The sequence below is a fragment of the Emys orbicularis genome, chromosome 10 (genome assembly GCF_028017835.1).
Source record: "Emys orbicularis isolate rEmyOrb1 chromosome 10, rEmyOrb1.hap1, whole genome shotgun sequence".
NCBI classification, from domain to species: domain Eukaryota; kingdom Metazoa; phylum Chordata; order Testudines; family Emydidae; genus Emys; species Emys orbicularis.
The window spans coordinates 44,155,560-44,177,507 of NC_088692.1; the positions used below are offsets into that span (position 1 = coordinate 44,155,560).

Below are 21,948 nucleotides of genomic sequence, written 5' to 3' on the forward strand. Positions count from 1 at the left end.
GGTAATGTCTTGCCTTTGCTTGTCTCTGTCTCCCTGCTCAGTACAAACAAGTGGAGCAGTACATGTCCTTCCACAAGCTCCCCGCTGACATGCGCCAGCGGATCCATGACTACTACGAGCACCGCTACCAGGGCAAGATGTTTGACGAGGAGAGCATCCTGGGAGAACTGAGCGAGCCCCTGCGTGAGGTAACGAGGGGTGCCCTGAGTGTTCATTGGGGGGGCTGAGTGAGGCCAGGGCTCCTCACTCCTTTTCCTGATTCAGGTTACAGAACTGGCAGTGACTGGAAGTCGCTGCTTTCCCAGTACCTATCTTCCTCCTCTGCTAGCCATCCCGAAAAGAGGAGGAAACAAGTCACAAAGAGAAGAGAGCCCATGTGATGGAATACCCCTGTGACTTTGAGTGGTTCTGCTGCTGGAGAGACCCCCAAATGCATGTCTGTTATGTACTGTGCACGGATGTTGCATTACCAGACTAGCTCTTTGCAGATGAAGGAGCCATGCTAGAGCCAATGATCGGGCACCCAGAGTCATTCACAAGTTCATATGCCAAAGCAACAGCATTTCCCCAGACAGCCTGCCAGCCGCACGAGGTCACTGGTTTATTGCCCAGCACATGGACAGCCCCCCTACAATTTAAAGCTCGTACTGCCAACGCCAGGGTGGGAGTGGGCTGGAGGGGAGAGAAGAACCTTTCTCACTAACACAAGGGAGCCTCGAAAAGGAAATTGCAACAAGAAGGAAGAATCAGATTCCTTCTGGAAGTGGGTTTGGTAGATGACTTGCCTCAATTTCACTTCACCTTGTTTTCTGAGTTTGAATCGATGTGACCCTGAGCAGCGCAGTGCAGTGAAAAGCACCGTCGTATCCTAAGAGGGTGTGATGCACTGAAATATATACAGGACATGTATATTTTATGACAAAGGTACAATCACATTGTATTTTCTTCATCTGAGATACTCAAATCAAAGAAGTCAGGAATGGTGCAGGAATGGTGTCCCTAGCCTCTGTTTGCCAGAAGCTGGGATTGGGTGACAGGGCATGGATGACTTGATGATAACCTGTTCTGTTCATTCTCTTTGGGGCACCTGCCATTGGCCACTGTCAGAGGACAGGATACTGGGCTTGGTGGACCTTTGGTCTGACCCAGTATGGCAGTTCTTATGTCCTTAAGTCACAGCCAACCTGGGCCACACTAACTGGTGGGCACCTATCCTGCCCACCTTCTCCCCCCACAAAGTCCTCACTTGCCCATGATATTTCCTTTTCTGAGTGGCTGGGCACATCTGCCCAGTTTTTAGCATCTTGGAAGCAGGCAAGGACAATGCAGGACGTAGGGCTGCCAAGGCGAGTTACAGCATTTTTCCAGGAACGAGCCCTCTAGCTGCTTCATGGGGCATGTCACTTGTGCCACCCATGATGTGCATGGCTGCCAAAGACTGGTGTGTGGGGGAGGTGACTGTCAGGTCCCAGGTTAGAGAGAGAGCGAGGATGTCTTGAATTCGAGCATCCAGGCCCTCCCAGAGTGCTGTCCCAGCAGGCACTGGATTTGTGTCCATCCTACGATGGATCTTTTGGGAGAATAGTATCTTTGGTTTTGACCCTAACTGAAGCGTTTCTCTCTGTGCGTGTCTCTGTCTCTTCCCCCCACCCCTCCAGGAAATCATAAACTTCAACTGCCGGAAGCTGGTGGCATCCATGCCGCTGTTTGCCAATGCCGATCCCAACTTTGTGACGTCCATGCTGACCAAACTGCGGTTTGAGGTGTTCCAGCCGGGGGATTACATCATCCGGGAGGGCACCATCGGCAAGAAAATGTACTTCATCCAGCACGGGGTGGTGAGCGTGCTCACCAAAGGCAACAAGGAGACTAAACTGGCAGATGGCTCCTACTTTGGAGGTGAGAGTCAGTAACCCACCCAACTGTGCTGCTTGGGCAACAAGACCCATGGCTGTTCCCTAGGCAGTCCTCATCTGGTTCATGTTGGTGCTTGTGATAGACAGGGGGTCAGCACCAGACAGAATTGGAGCCTCTGTCACCTTGTCTGTCTGTCTCCACCTGAGGACTCTTGTCTTACACTTAAATCGTGACCTCTGTGGGTCAGGGACTGTCTTTTTGTTCAGTGTTAGGGTGGCGCATAGCACAGCAGGGTCCTGACCCATGACTGGAGCGCCACAGATACAAGAACAATAATGAGATCAGCATCAAAGAGGGGGAAAGCTTTGTTAATGTCCTTTGTTAATGGTCATTTCCTCCTTGCTCCTAGTGCATTAACAGATCTGCCAAACACAGGCCCTTCCTTATAAAGATACCTTTGCCTGATCCCTCCTGCTGTCCAGGCATTGTATCGTAGTGATGGACAGGGATCAGGCTGCATGATGTTAGGTGCTGTACAAACACAGGGCAAAACAACAGTCCCTCGACAGAGAACTCGCTATTTAAATCTGACGCAGGTCATCAGGGGAGTGGGGCACGAGGCAACAGTGAGATGAGTGGGAGCAGTATGATAAACAGTGGGATGGGATTTCATTGCCTGCCTGCAGGCTGTGGGACTGGTGACTGCAATGTTCTCACTCCTAGGGCTCTGCAAAGCTTTCACCCGGAAACCCCAAACAAGCGGACCTCACATGGGGGCAACTTCCAGAGCAAACATTAAACCTGCCGAGGCTGAGTGGACCTGGAGAGGATGGGCGGAGCGGGCCCCTTCTTCCCCACCTCCTAAGCCCCGTGGCCTGCTCTCCACAACCAAAGGATCCCCCTCCATCTATAACAGACCTTGGGACCCTTCCTCCCCAGAGGAACTCCTACCCACCCCCTCAGCAGGCCCCAAATTCACTAAAGAACCCCCTTTGTCCTAGCAGGCTCCAGGATATTTGCATGACTGTGCAAACCCAGGCCAGTGTGATCCATTAGCTGGGCTCCAATCCCATTGGAGTTTCTGGTTCACATGGATCTGAAATAGCAAAGAGAAACTTGTTGGTTTCATCATGAAACGGCTGAGCTTTTGTAGCTCCTCCCTTTCCAGCCATGAGACCCTCTTTCTCCCCCTAGTAGGCCATGGGGTCCCCTTCACTCTTCTCACATGAGTACCCTGCACAGTCCCCAGCACCCCACATGCAGTGCACATTCCAAATCTTCAGAGGGTGGCTGGCTGACTTGTGAAGGGCTCAGGGCCGGCTCCAGGGTTTTGGCTGCCCCAAGCAGCCAAACAAAAAAAAAAAACCAAAAAACCACACACAAAAAAAGCCGTGATCGTGATCGCGATCTGCGGCGGCAATTCGGCGGGAGGTCCTTCACTCCGAGCAGGAGTGAGGGACCATCCGCCGAATTGCCGCCGAACAGCTGGACGTGCTGCCCCTCTCCGAAGTGGCCGCCCCAGGCATCTGCTTGCCAAGCTGGTGCCTGGAGCCGGCCCTGGAAGGGCTAAAATAGAGGAGAGACTTGCTGACCTTGAGCCCTGTTTGGAATGGGCAATGGGTTCTGAGTAATCTGCACTCACCCCCAGAAATGCCTTTGGCTGGATTCCCTGATTGGGGGCGGGAGGAAGGAAGGATACCAGCTGCGGCATCAACAAAGCCTGGCGATCTTCCTGCGCCCACTATACCCAGCGGCTAGTGGGAACAGGAGAGCACTACACTGAATCTAGTGGTGCCCTTGCTCTCAGAGGGGCAGGGCAACATTGTTTGGACCCATCTACTTTGCCAGAGGAGAATGGCTTTCCTCCTGGTGGCAGGGTCCATTAGAACCATCTCCCAGAGGTGCCAGCTCTTTTTTAAAACAGATTTTAAAAATTATAGCATCAGTCAGAGTTATTACACTGCAGTAGTACCTCTTACGCTGGGGCAGATCCAGACGGGACGCCGGGGAAAGGCATCGTCCAATTACTTACATGCGCACACATACACGCACAATGTGTGGTACAGCCACAAAGTTGAAAGTTTGTGTGTTCTCTGCTGGCCTAAGAATGGCTATGTGAAATTTAATTACATTAATGTTAGTAATAAAGGGGTTTCACTAGGTGAGCTTATCCTGTCAGTTAATAAGATCATAGCAGATCCACCAATAACTCGTAAGTTTCTTTGCCTACATGTCATCAGCATGGGGGATCGCTGAACCTCCTGACGCTGAGGTCACAGGTCAAATCAAAGACCTAACTGCAAATCTAGGAAGTTAGCTTCAGCGAGACATGGTGTGACCTTCCACTCCCAGTGGGCCAGGAAAAGTGTGAGAGAGACAGTTCCTCCATTCTGAATGCACAAGTGATACCTATGATAAGCCACGATTACAGAACTTGCTGGCTAATTAGATCAGCTGAATCCCCACAGTGCCATATTGTACAGCAGTTACTGCAATTGAGCTCTCTGGTATTTTGTTCGGTAAATGTTATTGCATAGTGGAACATTTATACTGTTAATATGGAGGCAGGGATGTCGTTTCCTCGCTCTCCCAGTCCCAGGGTTCTCAGACTGTGTCTTCATTCCAGAAATCTGCCTGTTGACCCGTGGCCGGCGCACAGCAAGCGTGCGAGCTGACACCTACTGCCGCCTCTACTCCCTCTCGGTGGACAACTTCAACGAGGTATTGGAAGAGTATCCCATGATGAGAAGGGCTTTTGAAACAGTGGCACTGGACAGGCTGGATAGAATTGGTGAGTAGAGAATATGAGGCAACGCTTCATCACCCACGTCCATGGGCTCCCTTCTCCTTTCAGTGGCTGTTTCCAAGTGGGGGAAACCACACCCTGCCCTACCTTCTTCCACAGTCCCTTTTGCCAATGGGTAAATCCTTCCCCACCCCATCTCCTTCAACTCCATTTCCAAGCAGATAACCTCACCCCCCACATACCTCAGTTTCCATTGTCTCCATTTCCAAATGGCCTCTGTGGCGCACCTCCTGCCAATTGTGCAAGATTTTGCAGGTACTCCATATGCTGTAGTGTAATATCCACCATGAAATGGGGCTTAAGCCAAATTTTGGTTGGTAGTTGACATTGTGCAAATGCCAGGGGCTTCCTACTACTAAGAGAAATGGGCCAGATTCTGACATCTTTACTCTGCTAGCAATCCCATGGATTTCAATAAGTCTTTGTGCAGAATAAGATAGTACTCAGCATAAATCTGGCCCAGCGTTTGCAGGGATACCAGCTAGGGTATAATTACATGGACTAGCATTATTCATTTTTACAGCAAAAACTCATCACCAGATGGGATTAGGAAGAGCCACACCCCTGTGATATACTATGGCACAGTGAGGTGTGGACATGCCGGTGCTAGGCCTTGGACTATAGCTGCAGAAAACAAGACCAGCAGAGCAGACAGGAGATGTTCTGAGGAGGGCAGGAGACCGGGTTCTTGCTGATCCAAAGAAAGATCCTGCTATTGCAAAGTGATCTGCAGAACATAAAAGTTAAGCCTTATATGCTAATTAGCCCAATTATGAATGTATTTGCTATGATTAGATGCCTGATTAAACAAAGATATGGGAACATTTACAAAACAGAGCCAAGGCCCAGGGTTGGTTTCTGTAGGTGTACTAAACTGGGAGTATGGCAAAATACTGAGCCCCAACAGGCGAAAGGAGCCATAAGTAAGGCTGATACACCCCAAGTTATTGTATATATTCCCCCAACAGAGTTGGCAGCTCCATTGTGCTGGGTGCTGGGCAGACACGTAGGAGGAGGGAGTGTCTGCTCTGAAAAGTGGACCGTCTAAATAGACAAGACAAAGGGAGAGAGAAAGGAAGGGTTATTCCCTGTGTATTGCTGGGGAGCTGGGCACAGGGAGATTAAGTGCTTTCTCCAAGGTCAAACAGGTTGTCTGTGACAAAGCTGGAACTGAATCTTCCGGAGCCCCAGTCCAGTAACCCCTACATTGCCCTTTGTTAATTAGTCCTTTCTTTAAAAATGTGTGCTTGTTTTCACCCCCTAGACTCAAAAAGGCTAGTGCAGTTCTGGGCAATGTTCCGGGCGGGTACGGAGGAGCTGGAAGGGGGCTCTGGGCCTGGCCATACCAAGAGGCATTCATTCAGTTCTGGGCATCTTGCTCCCAGAATGATATTGCAAATTGGAGGGACTGACTCTGGAGGAAAGGGTAAGAGCCTAAATATGTGCAGCTTGGCCAAGCACTGGCTAATTAGGCCCCAGTGTAAGTTGTGGCAGCTTTGTCACTTGGGACACTTGAACAAAGCCCAAGAAAATGTGCTGTAAGGAGCAGTCCTGCCTTTTCCCCAGGGGATGGACTAGATGGGAGCTAGCAGGGCTTTCTTATCTCTAGTTCTGCAGAGTCTCTGAAAAGAGATTCCCTGTGATGGACAATTATGCTGCTGTTCAGCCTTGCAAACGCAGAGCTCCCCTGTGCATGTATGTACATGTGAGCAGGCTGTGCTGTGGTGCCAAGCTCCACACCCATCTGCTGCATCTCTGAGTAGGTAATACAACTGCTGAAATCTCTCTCTCAGCAGAGCAGAGGAGAAAGCACGTGTGAGCCCAGAGCACATGATTCCTAGCTGTGTAGACAGCAGTGGCTCCTCTAATAAGGAGCTGTAACATACTAACTGTGATGTCTCCTTCTAGTAGCAGATCCACACAGAGGATAAGAATCCACTGCTGCTACTAGCTAGCAGAGCTGCTTTGTTAGCTGAAGTGGGAGAGGCCTGGGCTGAAGGTCCTGGGTTCCATCCCTGTTGATGAACCATGGTGGAGGGGGTTGTTACACACTTTCGATGAGGAACATACATAACGAGGGAGAAATAGAGTAGCAGCAGGAGGAGCTTGGTGTAGCCCTGACGCGATGCTCTGGTCCAGGTTCCAGCTGACCTCATGGAACCCACGTTTGCCACCACTCTTCTGTTTTAGGCCCCACCACTGACAGCCTGTTCCTTGCAGTGTGAAGCCCGGCAGGCGGCATGGGACTCTGTGGAACCATGGAGCCGGGTGCAGACCCAGTGAGAGCAGAGGCAGGGGCAGCGCTGATGGCGCCAGTCAGACCAATTTACAATGACAATGCTTCAATAAAACACCACATAGAGCCACTGTTTCCACACCCTCCGGGCGTCACCCAGATGGCTGCTAGGGAGGGTGGATCAAATGAGAAACTGCTGAATAGAAGAAAGTAACGGTGTTTGCAAGATACTTAGGGGTGAATCCCAGTGTAGGTGGATGTGGGGGTTCCCAAGTCACATGGGAGCATCCCACACAAACAGTGGCGGGATTCGGGGACTCAGTCATGTGATCTACACATCAGGCATGTCCAGCCATCATAGAAACATAGAAGATAAGGATTGGAAGAGACCTCAGGAGGTCATCTAGTCCAAAGCATCTGCTCAAAGCAGGACCAACCCCAATTAAATCATCCCAGCCAGGGCTTTGTCAAGCTAGGCCTTAAAAACCTCTAAGGATGGAGATTCCAGCACCTCCCTAGGTAACCCAACCCAGTACTTCACCACCATCCTAGTGAAATAGTGTTTCCTAATATCCAACCTAGACCTCCCGCACTGCAACTTGAGACCATTGCTGCTTGTTCTGTCATCTGCCACCACTGAGAACAGCATAGCTCCATCCTTTTTAGAACCCTCCTTCAGGTCGTTGAAGGCTGCTATCAAATCCCCCCTCACTCTTCTCTTCTGAAGACTAAATAACCCCAGTTCCCTCAGCCTCTCCTCATAAGTCATGTGCCCCAGCCCCCTAATCATGTTTGTTGCCCTCTGCTGAACTCTGTCCAGTTTGTCCACATCCTTTATGTAGTGGGAGGCCCAAAACTGGACACAGTACTCCAGCTGTGGCCTCACCAGTGCCGAATAGAGGGGAATAATCACGTCCTTTGATCTGCTGCAGATGCTCCTACTAAGGCAGCCCAATATGCTGTTAGCCTTCTTGGCAACAAGGGCACACTGTTGACTCATATCCAGCTTCTTGTCCACTGTAATCACCAGGTCCTTTTCTACAGAACTGCTGCTTAGCCAGTTGGGCCCCAGCCTGTAGCAGTGCCTGGGATTCTTCTGTCCTAAGCAGGACTCTGCACTTGTCCTTGTTGAACCTCATCAGATTTCTTTTGTCCCAATCCTCCAATTTGTGTAGGTCACTCTGGATCCTATCCCTACCCTCTAGCATATCTACCTCTCCCCCCAGCTTAGTATCATTTGTGAACTTGCTGAGGGTGCAATCCATCCCATCACCCAGATCATTAATGAAGATGTTGAACAAAACCGGCCATTGATCACTACCCGTTGAGCCCGATGATCTAGCCAGCTTTCTATCCACCTTATAGTCCATTCATCCAGTCCATACTTCTTTAACTTGCTGTCAATAATACTGTGGAAGACCGTATCAAAAGCTTTGCTAAAGTCAAGGTATATTACATCCACTGCTTTCCCCATATCCACAGAGCCAGTTATCTCATAGAAGGCAATCAGGTTGGTAAGGTATGACTTGCCCTTGGTGAATCCATGTTGATTGTTTCTGATCACCTTCCTCTCCTCCAAGTGCTTCAAAATGGATTCCTTGAGGACTTGCTCCATTTTTCCAGGGACTGAGGTGAGGCTGACCGGTCTGTAGTTCCCCGGATTCTCCTGCTTCCCTTTTTTAAGGATGGGCACTATATTTGCCTTTTTCCAATCGTCTGGGACCTCTCCTGATCACCACTAGTTTTTAAAGATAATGGCCAATGGCTCTGCAATCACATCAGCCAACTTCCTCAGCACCCTCGGATGCAGTGTATCCGGTCCCATGGACTTGTGCTCATCCAGCTTTTCTAAATAGTCCTTATCCTGTTCTTTCACCACTGAGGGCTGCTCACCTCCTCCACATACTGTGCTGCCCAGTGCAGCAGTCTGGGAACTGACCCTGTCTGTGAAGGCTAGGTGAGATGTGCTACTATGCTCCCATTGCTCCCCAGGAGCAGAGAAATCCTTAGAAAAGCTTTGAATGAAAGGCCCTCTTAAAATTGTATTCTGGCCCTGATTTCACTTTGCTCTGTTCCTGCTGTCAGTGCACCTATGTCAGGGGGAAAGGGGAGCGTGCAAATGTGGCTCTAAGCTATCCTCTTGAATTCTGCGACATGCCAGGGGCCTACCTCACCCCCAGAACAACTGAGAGCAGCCCCCAGACTGCTGTAAGTTGTGCCAGTTGTAAGAGCCCTCTATGGGCCATTTCACCAGCAGAGAATAGCTGGAGTGCAGTGTGCTCTGGTCAGACCTCTTCTCACTTCCTCCCTCCCTTAATGCATTTCATACCCTGGGGACTGGGAGGGAATCCAGCGTAGAGCTGGGGAGAAGCAGAGACAGACACAGGCAAACTCTGTGTCCCAATGCTGCCAATTCTCACAACTGTAGTGCGACTCTGTCTGTTTTTTTTTTTTTCTTAAAGCCCCAGCCACTGGAGTTGTGATTACATGAGACTGTTTCATTTTTTAAAAAGAAAAGTTTCTAGTTCTCATCATTGCAGAGAAAAGCTGAAAAATGTGATCCTTAATGGCGCAAACAGCAAACACCAAATAAGAATAACCCCCAAAATAACTTTTTTAAATCTCGTGATTTGGGGGGCCTGACTCGTGATTTTCAAACACCTGGAGCTGGCAATGCCGTAGCAGTCACACACACTCTGAAGCTCTTCTGTAGCAGGTAGGTATAGACCAGCTCTAAGCAGTTCTCAAGATGACTTACACCCTCTGCCCCCAGGTTGTTGAGTATAGCAATAGCGCAATTTCTGCTAATGAATGTACGTGGGTATTTTAGAGAGCTGCTCAGCTGCTCCAGTAGTAATACCACCTAGCTCTTATAGAGTGTGTTTTTCATCCATCGATTTCAAAGTACTTTACAAATGAGGTCAGTATCATTATCCCCCTTTTACATATGGGGAAACTGAGGCACAGAGAGAAGTGATTTTCCCAACATCACCCAGCAACCAATGGTAGATCTGGAAATAGAATCCAGGAGTCCTGAGTACCGGTCCAATGCTCTGTCTACTAGGACATATTGCCTCTCTGTACAACTACTTTACTTTGGGTCAGAACAACCATGTGCAGAGCAATTGAAATTTTTAAAAGGCTTTGATTATGCCTGGTACAATTCTCTGCCCTCTGGCAGAGCAGATGCTGTGCTTTCCAGGACAGATCCTCAGCTGCTGTAAACTGTCAGGTCCATTGACTTAAAGGGACTTAAGACCATTTACACCAGCTGAAGCTATGTCTCTCCATATTCAAAGAGCACCTACCTACATTCAGTGAGAATAACCCTGAGTTTAGATTGAGAGCAACAAAGAACAAAAGTCAGGTCCCCAATGGAGAGCTCAGTTTGTGTCATCTCCTTGGTTACAGTCTGCAAAACTCTGCTTGCACAAAATGGCAGCTGCAAACTGAAGACTCCTAGAAATATAAAGGATGCAGTACATACCCACACAACACCCCTGGGGGCAGGGCAGTGCTATTATCCCCATAGTACAGAAGGGGATCTGGGCACAGAGAGACTAAGGGTATGTCTACACTACGAAATTAGGTTGAATTTATAGAAGTAGATTTTTTAGGAAGCAATTTTATGCAGTCGATTGTGTGTGTCCCCAATAAGCGCATTAAGTCGGTGATGTGCGTCCACAGAACCGAGGCTACCATCGACTTTCGGAGCGTTGCACTGTGCGTAGCTATCCCACAGTTCCCGTAGTCTCCGTCACCCATTGGAATTCTGGGTTGAGCTCCCACTGCCTGATGGGGCAAAAACATTGTCGCGGGTGGTTTTGGGTACATGTTGTCAGTCGCCCCTCCCTCCGCGAGAGCAACGTCAGACAATCGTTTCGCGCCTTTTTTCTGCGCAGAGGCCATAACGTGGCAAGTGTGCAGCCCGTTCAGCTCAGCTGCCGCTGTTGTGTCCTGGGTGCTGCTGGCAGCAGACGGTGCAGTAGTGCTGCAAACCATCGTCACGCTTCCGCTGCCACTCTGCTCTCCTGCAGACGCCATACCACGGCAAGCAAGGAGTCCACTCAGATCACCACGGCAGTTATGAGCACTGTAAACACCTTGCGCATTATCCTGCAGTATATGCAGCAGCAGAATCTGCAAAAGCAGGCGAGGAAGCAAGTGATGAGGATGTTTTTTTTTTAAAATGGAGATATCCTATCTCCTAGAACTGGAAGGGACCTTGAAAGGTCATTGAGTCCAGCCCCCTGCCTTCACTAGGCAGGACCAAGTACTGATTTTTGCCCCAGATCACTAAGTTGCCCCCTCAAGGACTGAGCTCACAACCCTGAGTTTAGTAGGCCAATGCTCAAACCACTGAGCTATCCCTCCCCCCCAATGGACACAACCTTCTCTCAAAGCACGGGCCCTGGCAATTTGGACATCATGGTGGTAATGGGGCAGGTTCATGCCATGGAACGCCGATTCTGGGCCCGGGAAAAAAGGACAGACTGGTGGGACTGCATAATGTTGCAGGTCTGGGATGATTCCCAGTGGCTGCGAAACTTTCGCATGCGTAAGGGCATTTTCATGGAACTTTGTGACTTGCTTTCCCCTGCCCTGAAGCGCAAGGATACCAAGATGAGAGCAGCCCTTACAGTTCACAAGCAAGTGGTGATAGTCCTCTGGAAGCTTGCAATGCCAGCTACCGGTCAGTTGGGAATCAATTTGGAGTGGGCAAATCTACTGTGGGGGCTGCTGTGATCCAAGTAGCCAACGCAATCACTGAGCTGCTGCTATCAAGGGTAGTGACTCTGGGAAATGTGCAGGTCATAGTGGATGACTTTGTTGCAATGGGATTCCCTAACTGTGGTGGGGCGATAGATGGAACGCATATCCCTATCTTGGGACCGGACCACCAAGGCAGCCAGTACATAAACCGAAAGGGGTTCTTTTCAATGGTGCTGCAAGCACTGGTGGATCACAAGGGATGTTTCCCCAAAATCAACGTGGGATGGCTGGGAAAGGTACATGACGCTCGCATCTTCAGGAACTCTGGTCTGTCTGAACGGCTGCAGGAAGGGACTTACTTTCCTGACCAGAAAATAACCGTTGGGGATGTTGAAATGCCTATAGTTATCCTTGGGGACCCAGCGTACCCCTTAATGCCATGGCTCGTGAAGCCATACACAGGCATCTTGGACAGTAGTCAGGAGCTGTTCAACTATAGGCTGAACAAGTCAGAGGGTGGTAGAATGTGCATGTGGATGTTTAAAAGCACACTGGTGCAGTTTACTGACTCGGTTAGACCTCAGCGAAACCAATATTCCCATCGTTATTACTGCTTGCTGTGTGCTCTACAATATCTGTGAGAGTAAGGGGGAGATGTTTATGGCGGGGTGGGAGGTTGAGGCAAATCGCCTGGCCGCTGATTACGCGCAGCCCGACACCAGAGTGGTTAGAAGAGCACAGCAGGGTGCGCTGCACATCAGAGAATCTTTGAAAACCAGTTTCATGACTGACCAGGCTATGGTGTGAAAGTTCTGTTTGTTTCTCCTTGATGAAAACCCGCCCCCTTGGTTGACTCTACTTCCCTGTAAGCCAACCGCCCTCCCCTCCCTCCTTCGATAGCCCAGGAGGGGTGGTGGAGGAGGGAAGCACTGATTGGGGTGGTGGAGGAAGGAAGGACAAGGCCACACTGCACTTCAAAACTTATTGAATGCCAGCCTTCTGTTGCTTGGGCAGTCCTCTGGGGTGGAGTGGTTGGGTGCCTGGAGCCCCCCCGCGTTCTTGGGCATCTGGGTGAGGAGGGTATGGAACTTGGGGAGGAGGGCGGTTGGTTACACAGGGGCTGCAGCGGCGGTCTGTGCTCCTGCTGTCTTTCCTGAACCTCAACCATACGCCGGAGCATATCAGTTTGATCCTCCAGTAGCCTCAGCATTGCATCCTGCCTCCTCTCATCACGCTGCCACCATCGCTCCTCTTGCTCTAGCCATCTATCCTCTCGTGTGTCCCTCCTGTCCTCGCATTCATTTTGTGCTTTCCTGGACTCTGACATTGTCTGCCTCCATGCATTCTGCTGGGTTCTTTCAGTGCGGGAGGACTGCATGAGCTCAGAGAACATTTCATCGCGAGTGCGTTTTTTTCACCTTCTTATCTGCGCTAGCCTCTGGGACGGAGATGATAGCGGGAGCGTTGAAACATTTGCATCTGCGGGAGGAAAAAAAGGGAGAGTTGGATTGATCATTTAAAATGAGTTGGCTATTTAAAAGGAGGGGCTGCGGTTTTCAGGTTAACATGCAGCACAAACCCAACTAAACCCCCCCTCAAACCCAATTCTCTGGGGTGATCACTTCACCCCTCCTCCCACCGCATGGCTAACAGCGGGGATGATTTCTTTTCAGCCATAGGCACACAGCCCAGCAGGAACGGCCACCTCTGAATGTCCCCTTAATAAAATTCCCCTATTTCAACCAGGTGACCATGAATGATATCACTCTCCTGAGAATAACAGAGAGAGATAAAGAACGGATGTTGCTTGACTGCATTCCAGTAGCTTTACTGGCCGCAAATACATCCCAAGTCTTCAGGGCAAATTAATCATTAAACACGCTTGCTTTTAAACCATGTATTATATTTACAAAGGTACACCCACCAGAGGGGCCTTCTCTGCCTTCAAGATCTGGGAGCCCGGGTTGGGACGGTTGGGAGGGTATTGTCTCCAGGGTGATAAACAGTTCCTGGCTGTTGGGGAGAACGGTTTCTCCGCTTGCCTGCTGTGCGCTATCTTCAACCTCCTCCTCCCCAAAATCCTCATCCCTGTTGCAGGAGTATCATCATCCCCTCCTGTAGTATCATCAACCCCTTGCAGGAGTCCACGTACCGGGGTGGGGTAGTTGTAGGGGCACCCCCTAGAATTGCATGCAGCTCATGATAGAAGCCGCATGTCTGGGGGTCTGACCCGGAGCGGCCATTTGCCTCTTTGGTTTTTTGGTAGGCTTGCCTGAGCTCCTTAAGTTTCATGCGGCACTGCTGCAGGTCCCTGTTATAGCCTCTGTCCTTCATGCCCTTGGAGATTTTTTCAAATATCTCCCCATACATTGATCAGATCCAGTACGTCCCGTTCGGTCCATGCTGGAGCTCTTTTGAGATTCTGGGACTCCATGGTCACCTCTGCTGATGTGCTCTGCATGGTCACCTGTGCTGATCAGCTTGACACGCTGGCCAAACAGGAAATGAAATTCAAAAGTTTGCAGGGCTTTTCCTGTCTACCTGACCAGTGCATCTGAGTTGAGAGTGCTGTCTAGAGCGATCACAATGGAGCACTCCCGGAGGCCAATACCATTGAATTGCATCCACACTACCCCCAAATTCGACCCGGCAATGTCGATTTCAGTGCTAATCCCCTCGTCGGGGAGGAGTACAAAAATCGATTTTAAGAGCCCTTTAAGTCGACAAAAATGGCCTCGTCGTGTGGACAGGTGCAGGGTTAAATCGATCTAATGCTGCTAAATTTGACCTAAACTCATAGTGTAGACGAGGGTAAGTGCCTTGCCCAAGGTCGCCCAGGAAACTTGTGGCGGAGCAGGGACTAGAACTCAGGTTTCCAGCTAGCACTTAAATCACTGGAACATCTTTCTTCTTTGTAATCCACTCCCCTTCAAAACCAAAACAGAAAACCCACCCACAGCACCTGCTGCTCCATTAATAATATTTTGTACATTCTTGTATACAGCATCTTTCATCTGAGAATTTCAGAGTATTTTACAATTGTCAGGTAAGTATCGTGTCTCCATTTTACAGATGGGGAAACTGAGGTAGAGGGAGGTGACTTGACCTGCTCAGGATCATACAGCAAGTCAGTGACAGTGCAGGACAAAGACCTCAGGTGATCTGACTCCTAATCCTCTGCTCTAAGCACTAAACAATGCTGCCTCTCTGTGGCATCCCAGTGCTGAAGGCAAGTGGATGTCTGGCCCTCGGATGTCTGGGCAGGGCTGGCCCACAACATTTTGGCACCTGAGGCGGGGAGCTCAAATGATGCCCCCATGCCCCCTCGCTTGGGCCAAAACTTTGAAAGGTCTCAATTCTGCCTTCTTCCTGTTCTACTCCTCTCATGGTACTGCTCTGCTACCTACCCCAATAAAGAACTAACAACTTAAAATGCCTTGTTCCAAAATTTTAAGTAACACTTAACTTTCACAATGCCTGAACAGCAAATGTAACTTTTCTTGTCTGCATAGTAAACAAATAAAAATAAATTAATTAATTAATGGAGGTATCTTATCTCCTAGAACTGGAAGGGACCTTGAAAGGTCATTGAGTCCAGCCCCCTGCCTTCACTAGCAGGACTAAATACTGATTTTGCCCCCGATCCCTAAGTGGCCCCTTCAAGGATTGAACTCACAACCCTGGGTTTAGCAGGCCAATGCTCAAACCATTGAGCTATCCCCCCAAATATTGGAATTTTAGTCTGTTTGAATAATCAAAGTGGTGCTTTCCATGCCTTCTTGGTTGCAAAGATTTGAACTGCTTCCTGCTGAAGGTCCACAGTCTGGGCCAGCTCATGCTCTATTGAGATGGTTGCAAGGCCAACCAGCCTCTCTAGTGTCATTGTGGAGCGTAGATGTGTTTTTATTAACTTCAGCCTGGAGAAGCTGCGTTCTCCACTGACAACTGTTACAGGAAGTGTTAGAAGTATGCGCAGAGCAACAAAAGCATTTGGAAAGAGGGTGGTCATCTTATTTGTGCAAATATATTCCAGAACAGCCTTTGGAGTTGATCCTGCTGAAATGAATGAGACCTGCATGGGACAAAAAAAGCTCAAGGGTTTAACTCTCGGATCCGTGTCTGCACTCCTCTGTTCTTTCCTCTCATGTTGGCACCATTATCGTAGCCCTGACCTCTCATGTCAGCTATCGCAATTCCCGTATCTTCCAGCTTTTTAAGAAGCATCTTTGTCATACCAGCTCCTGTAGTATCATCAATGTCAATAAATTCTAGAAAATGCTCTCTGACAGTCACCATTGCAGGGACATTTTCACTAATTAATTTTTTTTTTTTTTTTAAATTAATGGAGATATCCCATCTCCTAGAACTGGAAGGGACCTTGAAAGGTCATCGAGTCCAGCCCCCTGCCTTCACTAGCAGGACCAAGTACTGATTTTGCCCCAGATCCCTAAGTGGCCCCCTCAAGGATTGAACTCACAACCCTGGGTTTAGCAGGCCAATGCTCAAACCACTGAGCTATCCCTCCCCCCAAGCTCAACTAGGTTCTGTTGTTGTTACAAAACGCACCATTAAAGTCATTTGTTCCGTATGGCTGATGTCAGGTGTGCAGTCCAGAATACCAGAGTAATATCTTGCTGACTTCAGATCTGCCACAATCTTCTGTTTGACTTTTGTTGCCAGTAACTGTATGATCTCATTTTGAATTGTTTTTCCAAGGTAGTGGTGTGTGTACATTTCTTGGGTGGTGACTCTTCTTAGATGCTCCTGGAGTACAGCATCAAACTCAGCCATCAGCTCCACAATTTTAAGGAAGGTTTCAGAGTAGCAGATGTGTTAGTCTGTATCCGCAAAAAGAACAGGAGTACTTGTGGCACCTTAGAGACTAACAAATTTATTTGAGCATAAGCTTTCGTGGGCTACAGCCCACTTCTTCGGATGCATAGTTTCCATTGTTTGGCACATACAGCTGATCTGAAGTACCACGCAGTGCAAGGTTTTGGGTAGCAAGCATTCTCACAATGGCAATGAGCCTTTTCAGAACATTTTGCCAGTAAAGAGACTCAGATGCAATCTTCTCTTGATGCTGATCATCTATGGTGGCCTTTAACCTTAGCCTTATCTCAAGCTCTTTCCACCTATGGAATACTCTCTGGTGATTTGCTGCCTTCTCATGGCATGCCAGATTTCTAGCCACATTTTTCCAGCCCTTTGTTCCTGTAGAACCCAATGTGGCTGGAACATTAGACTGGAAGAGTTTGCAACAAAAACAGTATGCAGCATTCTGGGTTTTTGAGTACATAAGCCATGGCCTCTCCACTTTGTCACCATTGGGGATTTCACACCAGTAATGTGTTGGATGGAAACTTCTATTTTCATTGCCTTTGGGGAACATGAAGTTTTTCACTTGCTGTGTTCCATGCAGTACAAGGAAGTCCCTCAGTCTACTGCTCAAGTGGGTTCACAGTCCTGGATCATCTAGACTTAAGGAACTAAACTCAGCAGCAGCTGTTTCTTGCGCCTCCACCACACTCTTCACTGATCTACACTTTTCTTCAGGAATGTGCATGGTTACATCCATTTGAGATGGAGATATGGATGCTGCAGTAGCTGCCAGGTCACATGCACTCTGACTAACTGGAAGATCAGGCATCTCCTCACCACTCACATCCTCACTGGGGCCGGAAGGCTCACCATGAACATTTGTGTCTATGTATCTCAGGAGAGCTCCTTCCTGCTTAGATAGAAAAGCTTCCTTTGCTTTCTTTCTTTTTCTGAATGCTGCCCAGAGGGGCGTTTTCTTCTTTCACTCACGACTGCTGTTCTGTGCCAGCTATAGTGGCTCTCAACACTCAATTGAAGGGGACAAATAAGCAGGCTGGTAGCAGGGCCTGAGTGAGGGAAGATATCAGCATCTTAAGGGCCTAACTGGCTCCTACTACTTCAGTTGACTGCCTGTTTTCCTCAAGTGGGTTCAGGGAAGCAGCAGGAAACAGGAAGCTCCCTGAGAAGCTGATGTTAATCAGTCCAGGCTCCTGGGGGTGCTAGAGAGGTACATACGAGGCTCCTCCTCCTCTCTCTCCCTGCAGCTCCTGCTGCTTTCTGTTATTCCCTCTCACCTTTTCCCCTGCCTGCGTGTTATGTCTCTTGTGCCCTCCTTCCTCCAGCACAGCACTCCACCATCTCTATGCATCTAGAGCAGAGAGAATATATATGCACCAGCAGCAGACACAATTTTCTACACTCTGGGTCCTAGTGGTCCCCCACCCTCACCCCCCATAGTCTGGCACCTGAGGCGGCCGCCTCAGTTCGCCTCATGGTAAGGCCAGCCCTGAGGCGGGGGGGGGGGAGAAATATTTATCATGTGATTTATTTAAATATGATTAATGAACTTCCTCAAATAAATTATTCAACAATTACAATTTGACCAATTCTGATTTTAGCCAACGTGTTAAAGTCTTCTTTTCCTATGCAAGGGAAATGACAGACTCACATCAAGAGACAACTAACAAGATTTTGGACAAGAAAAGAGATTGATTTGGGGGCCTGCTCTAGACACAGGGTTTGTGCTGATGTAATTATAGGTATGTTACACCAGAGCTGAAGGTGTCATTTCCAGTGTGAGCATACAGACCCACGTGGCTCTGATCAAGCTAGTATGCTAACAATAGCAGTGTAGCCCCTGTGGTCTGAGCAGTGCAAAGGGCTAGTGCAGGTAACATGCTGACAGTGTAGGGGCCATATCCAGGGCTTCTTTGCTCCCCCAGCCATCACCAGCTGCAATATTGGCCCATTAGAGCCACTGGCAGCCAGCTAAGTTAGAACAGGAGACCAGCCCAGTGCACAATAGCCCAGGATCAGAGGATTGCAAAGGCCACCTTCACTCCTGAGCTGTGCTGCAAACTCCTTGCTCTAGCCAAGGATCTGACCTTGTGTTTACTATTCAGTCTTCATAATAAAGACACAGAATGTACCTGAGCCTCCCAGGAGCTAAGGAGCTGTGCAGAAGCCACCAGAATAAAGTGAGAATGTTGAAAATGCATGTAGATTCAAAAAGCAATTCACTGACCCAAATTCTTAAACTACAGCCACTGGCCTCCGACTGAACTGCAGGGAGAGAGCCAGAATGAACATAGCATTGCAGCTAATCTCCCCAGGGTCTGTGCAGAATTTTAACAACAGAAAACTCATTTTGATGATTTGATAGAACTATTGTTGAGAGCTGATTCTTTTCATTAAACCACATGGCCCTTTTCCCTGGGATCCTTTGTGTGTTATCTACAGTCAGGTGAAGTGTGTGACTTTTCAATTCTTTATTAAGAGAGAACAGTCTATTAGGCTACATCTACACTACAGGGGGGGGGTCGATTTAAGATACGCAAATTCAGCTACCCGAATAGCGTAGCTGAATTCGACGTATCAGATCCGACTTACCCTGTTGTGAGGACGGCGGCAAAATCGACTGCCGCGGCTCCCAGTCGACGGCGCTTACTCCCACCTCCGCTGGTGGAGTAAGCGCGTCGATTCGGGGATCGATTGTCGCGTCCTGACGAGACGCGATAAATCGATCCCCAAGAGATCGATTTCTACCCGCCGATTCAGGTGGGTAGTGTAGACCTAGCCTTAGTTAACCTCCAAAATTTCAGAGGCATCACTGAACTTCAGAGCTCTTATGACTGCGTTGGGCATGTCCTCTAGGTTCTAAATACCATTTTTGTTTTCAATCCATCACTGTATTGATGAGAAATTGTTTTTTGTAGGACCCATAGTATTTTCTACAATTATTTATTATTTGTATTGCAGAGTTCTCACAACAGAATGCAGCCACCATTTTGCTGGTGGCCACTCTGACAATTTTTCTTAAAATACTTAATTAACTTTAGGAAAAACAAATAAATATGCGCATCTACATGTCCAAATCATTGTAATCTATTTGTGTATGGGATTTTTTGCAGACTCAATAATAAAAATAGTATACAGTTGTCTCTATTCTTTATTGGACCTAAACAGAATAGAAACACAAATAAGGTGCCTTGAACATTCTTGTCTTTTTTTCTTATTGTTTCTTTTGCTTTTTTTGGTTTCTTTTTTTTTTTTTTTTAAAGACTTGCTAGTTACTAAGCATTGCTGTGAAAAGTGATACAGAGGCAGCAGAGGCCACAGTGATAGGGCACTGGAGGAGGCAGCAGGGGGGCAGAACTGATGGGGGGGTGAGCTTGGGCCAGAGCACGTCACCAAATAGCCAGGGAATGGAGCCCGAAGCCCCACATCCAGGGGATAGGGCCTAGGGACAGAGCCCGAAGCCCTGTGGCTGGAGCCTTCCACCCAAGGGCTGATGCCTGACCCCACTGCCCCCAGGAAGGTGGGAAACTCACTGGCTGCCTGCTCCTCCAGCTTGTGTCTCTCCAGAGGGAGGCAGGGCACAACCACTGCTGGTGGTCCCTGGGAAGGGGCTGCTGCTTTGCCCTCCCTCCCCCAATCACTGCCCAGGAGGCCGTGGCTGCATTTGAGAAACGCTGCCTTAGGAGCCCCAGTCCTGGACCAGGACCCCCTTGTGCTAGGTGCTGTACAAACAGAACACTGACACAGTGTATGCTCCAAAGAGCTTGTGCAATCTAATTATGATGCACCACTGGTGTGTCCAGATCTTTGCTAATGCAACTTTAATAAACTGGCTCATGTATCTTTGTGCACCACTGTCCTCTACTGGATGGTATCAGAACTGTTCAACTACGTGTCAGAGATCCTGTATTACTCACACCTAGTGACGAGTCTCCTCTACTCAAGTGGCCGGGGGCTGTGCTTTTTGGAGAAGGAGGATCTGAGTTTGCTTACTGCTGCTGCCATGAAGTTCTGCATATTCGGGTTTAGGAGTCAAACTGGAACAGATAAGTGTGTATTCTATATATTATATCAGTTCTTATACCATGCTCATCACCGTACTATCAGATGGATAGAAGGTCTAGAAGGATAAAGTCTTGACATCACACAGGCTTTGTGCTTCCAGCGCTGAAATGAGAGGAAAATAGATTATTCTGTCCAAGCATCCTACTGTGGTTCACTGAACAAAACTGTGGTACAGAATAGCATTACAGTTCGGATTACACAAAGCTACTTAGAGAAGCCAAATTAGTCAGCCTTTGATCACTATGTTTGCAGATCTCATTTCAAGGCAGGTGAAATGACAATAAATCCAGAGCAAAGAAACTGATCTGTAGTCAGAGCAGTTTAATAAAGAAAGAAGGAAGAAAAAAGTCATTGCAGAAACACTCTCCCTAGGAAACTCCTCTCTCCTGCCTTGCTCCAGCTTTGGCTTGTGTTTCACTCACGGCTTTAGTTAAACTGTCAGGAAACCATCTTTCCTCAACTAGGGCATCACCCTGTACCTATTATGGTCTGACACTGCATGGGGTTGCCCCACTGGAAACAGCCAATGAGCCACACACATGGTCAGAGGAGAGATGGGTCAGTGGAAAGGTGTGTGAGGGTATAACATGCTGCTGGGGTGCCCAGAGCTGCGTGCCAATGTGTTACCTCTCTGCCTCAACAGGAGTGAATTTTGCTGGCAACTAGATTGTGTGTCAGCTCCCTGCCACGCCAGTCTGTCTGCCTCCCCTTCCCCCACAGCCAACTCCTCAAGGCTCTTCTGGCCCAGACCTCACTTAGTAGGTACAATCAGTGAACTCCAGCATCTGAGTGCCCCAGGGAAGTTTCTCTGCAGTGCACAGCCGCATATCATAGTGCATTCACAGAAGATATTAAGTTCACTGCTCTGTTAAAGAGTCAGTACATCACAGCTTATTAATTGAACTGGGGTAAATACACCATTCTCTTCAAACACCACCCTGAACTGGTTATGGTAAAAGTAAAAAGTTTATTAACAAAAGAGCATGGGTTAAGAGACACCAAGTAAAAGATCAGAGGGGTAGCCGTGTTAGTCTGAATCTGTAAAAAGCAACAGAGGGTCCTGTGGCACCTTTAAGACTAACAGAAGCATTGGGAGCATAAGGGGTAAGAACCGTAAAAGATAAAGGTAGAGCTGGCTACAACAAATAAAAGTGAAAATACGTACCTAAAATCTGAAACTTAATCTGGCAAGATACCGTCTTTGTGCAAGATGGTTTCTCTTACCCCCAGTCTCCTTTCCAGCCTGGCCAGGAGCCATCACAGACATCAAAGTGCTCGGTTTCTTTGTTTCCTTAAGGTGAAAGATTGAGCTGGAGTCTCTCTCTGCTCCTTGTCTCCCCAAAGGGATGTCTTTGTGTTACATGTCAGGAAGGCCTCCTGGGAACTCAGTCTCCTCTGTCTTTCTGGGGTACAGAGCCATGTTAATTCTCTA

General features: G+C 48.6%; 1 protein-coding gene across 1 annotated transcript in view; it reads left to right on the forward strand.

The window, feature by feature from the left end:
- HCN4 (hyperpolarization activated cyclic nucleotide gated potassium channel 4) overlaps window positions 1-21,948 on the forward strand; it is a 188,760-nt gene that overhangs the window by 159,384 nt on the left and 7,428 nt on the right. Inside the window, exons 5-7 of the mRNA XM_065412232.1 lie at window positions 42-188; window positions 1,659-1,899; window positions 4,484-4,648. Coding sequence (XP_065268304.1) covers window positions 42-188; window positions 1,659-1,899; window positions 4,484-4,648 — 553 coding nt within the window. The remainder of the gene's footprint in view (window positions 1-41; window positions 189-1,658; window positions 1,900-4,483; window positions 4,649-21,948) is intronic.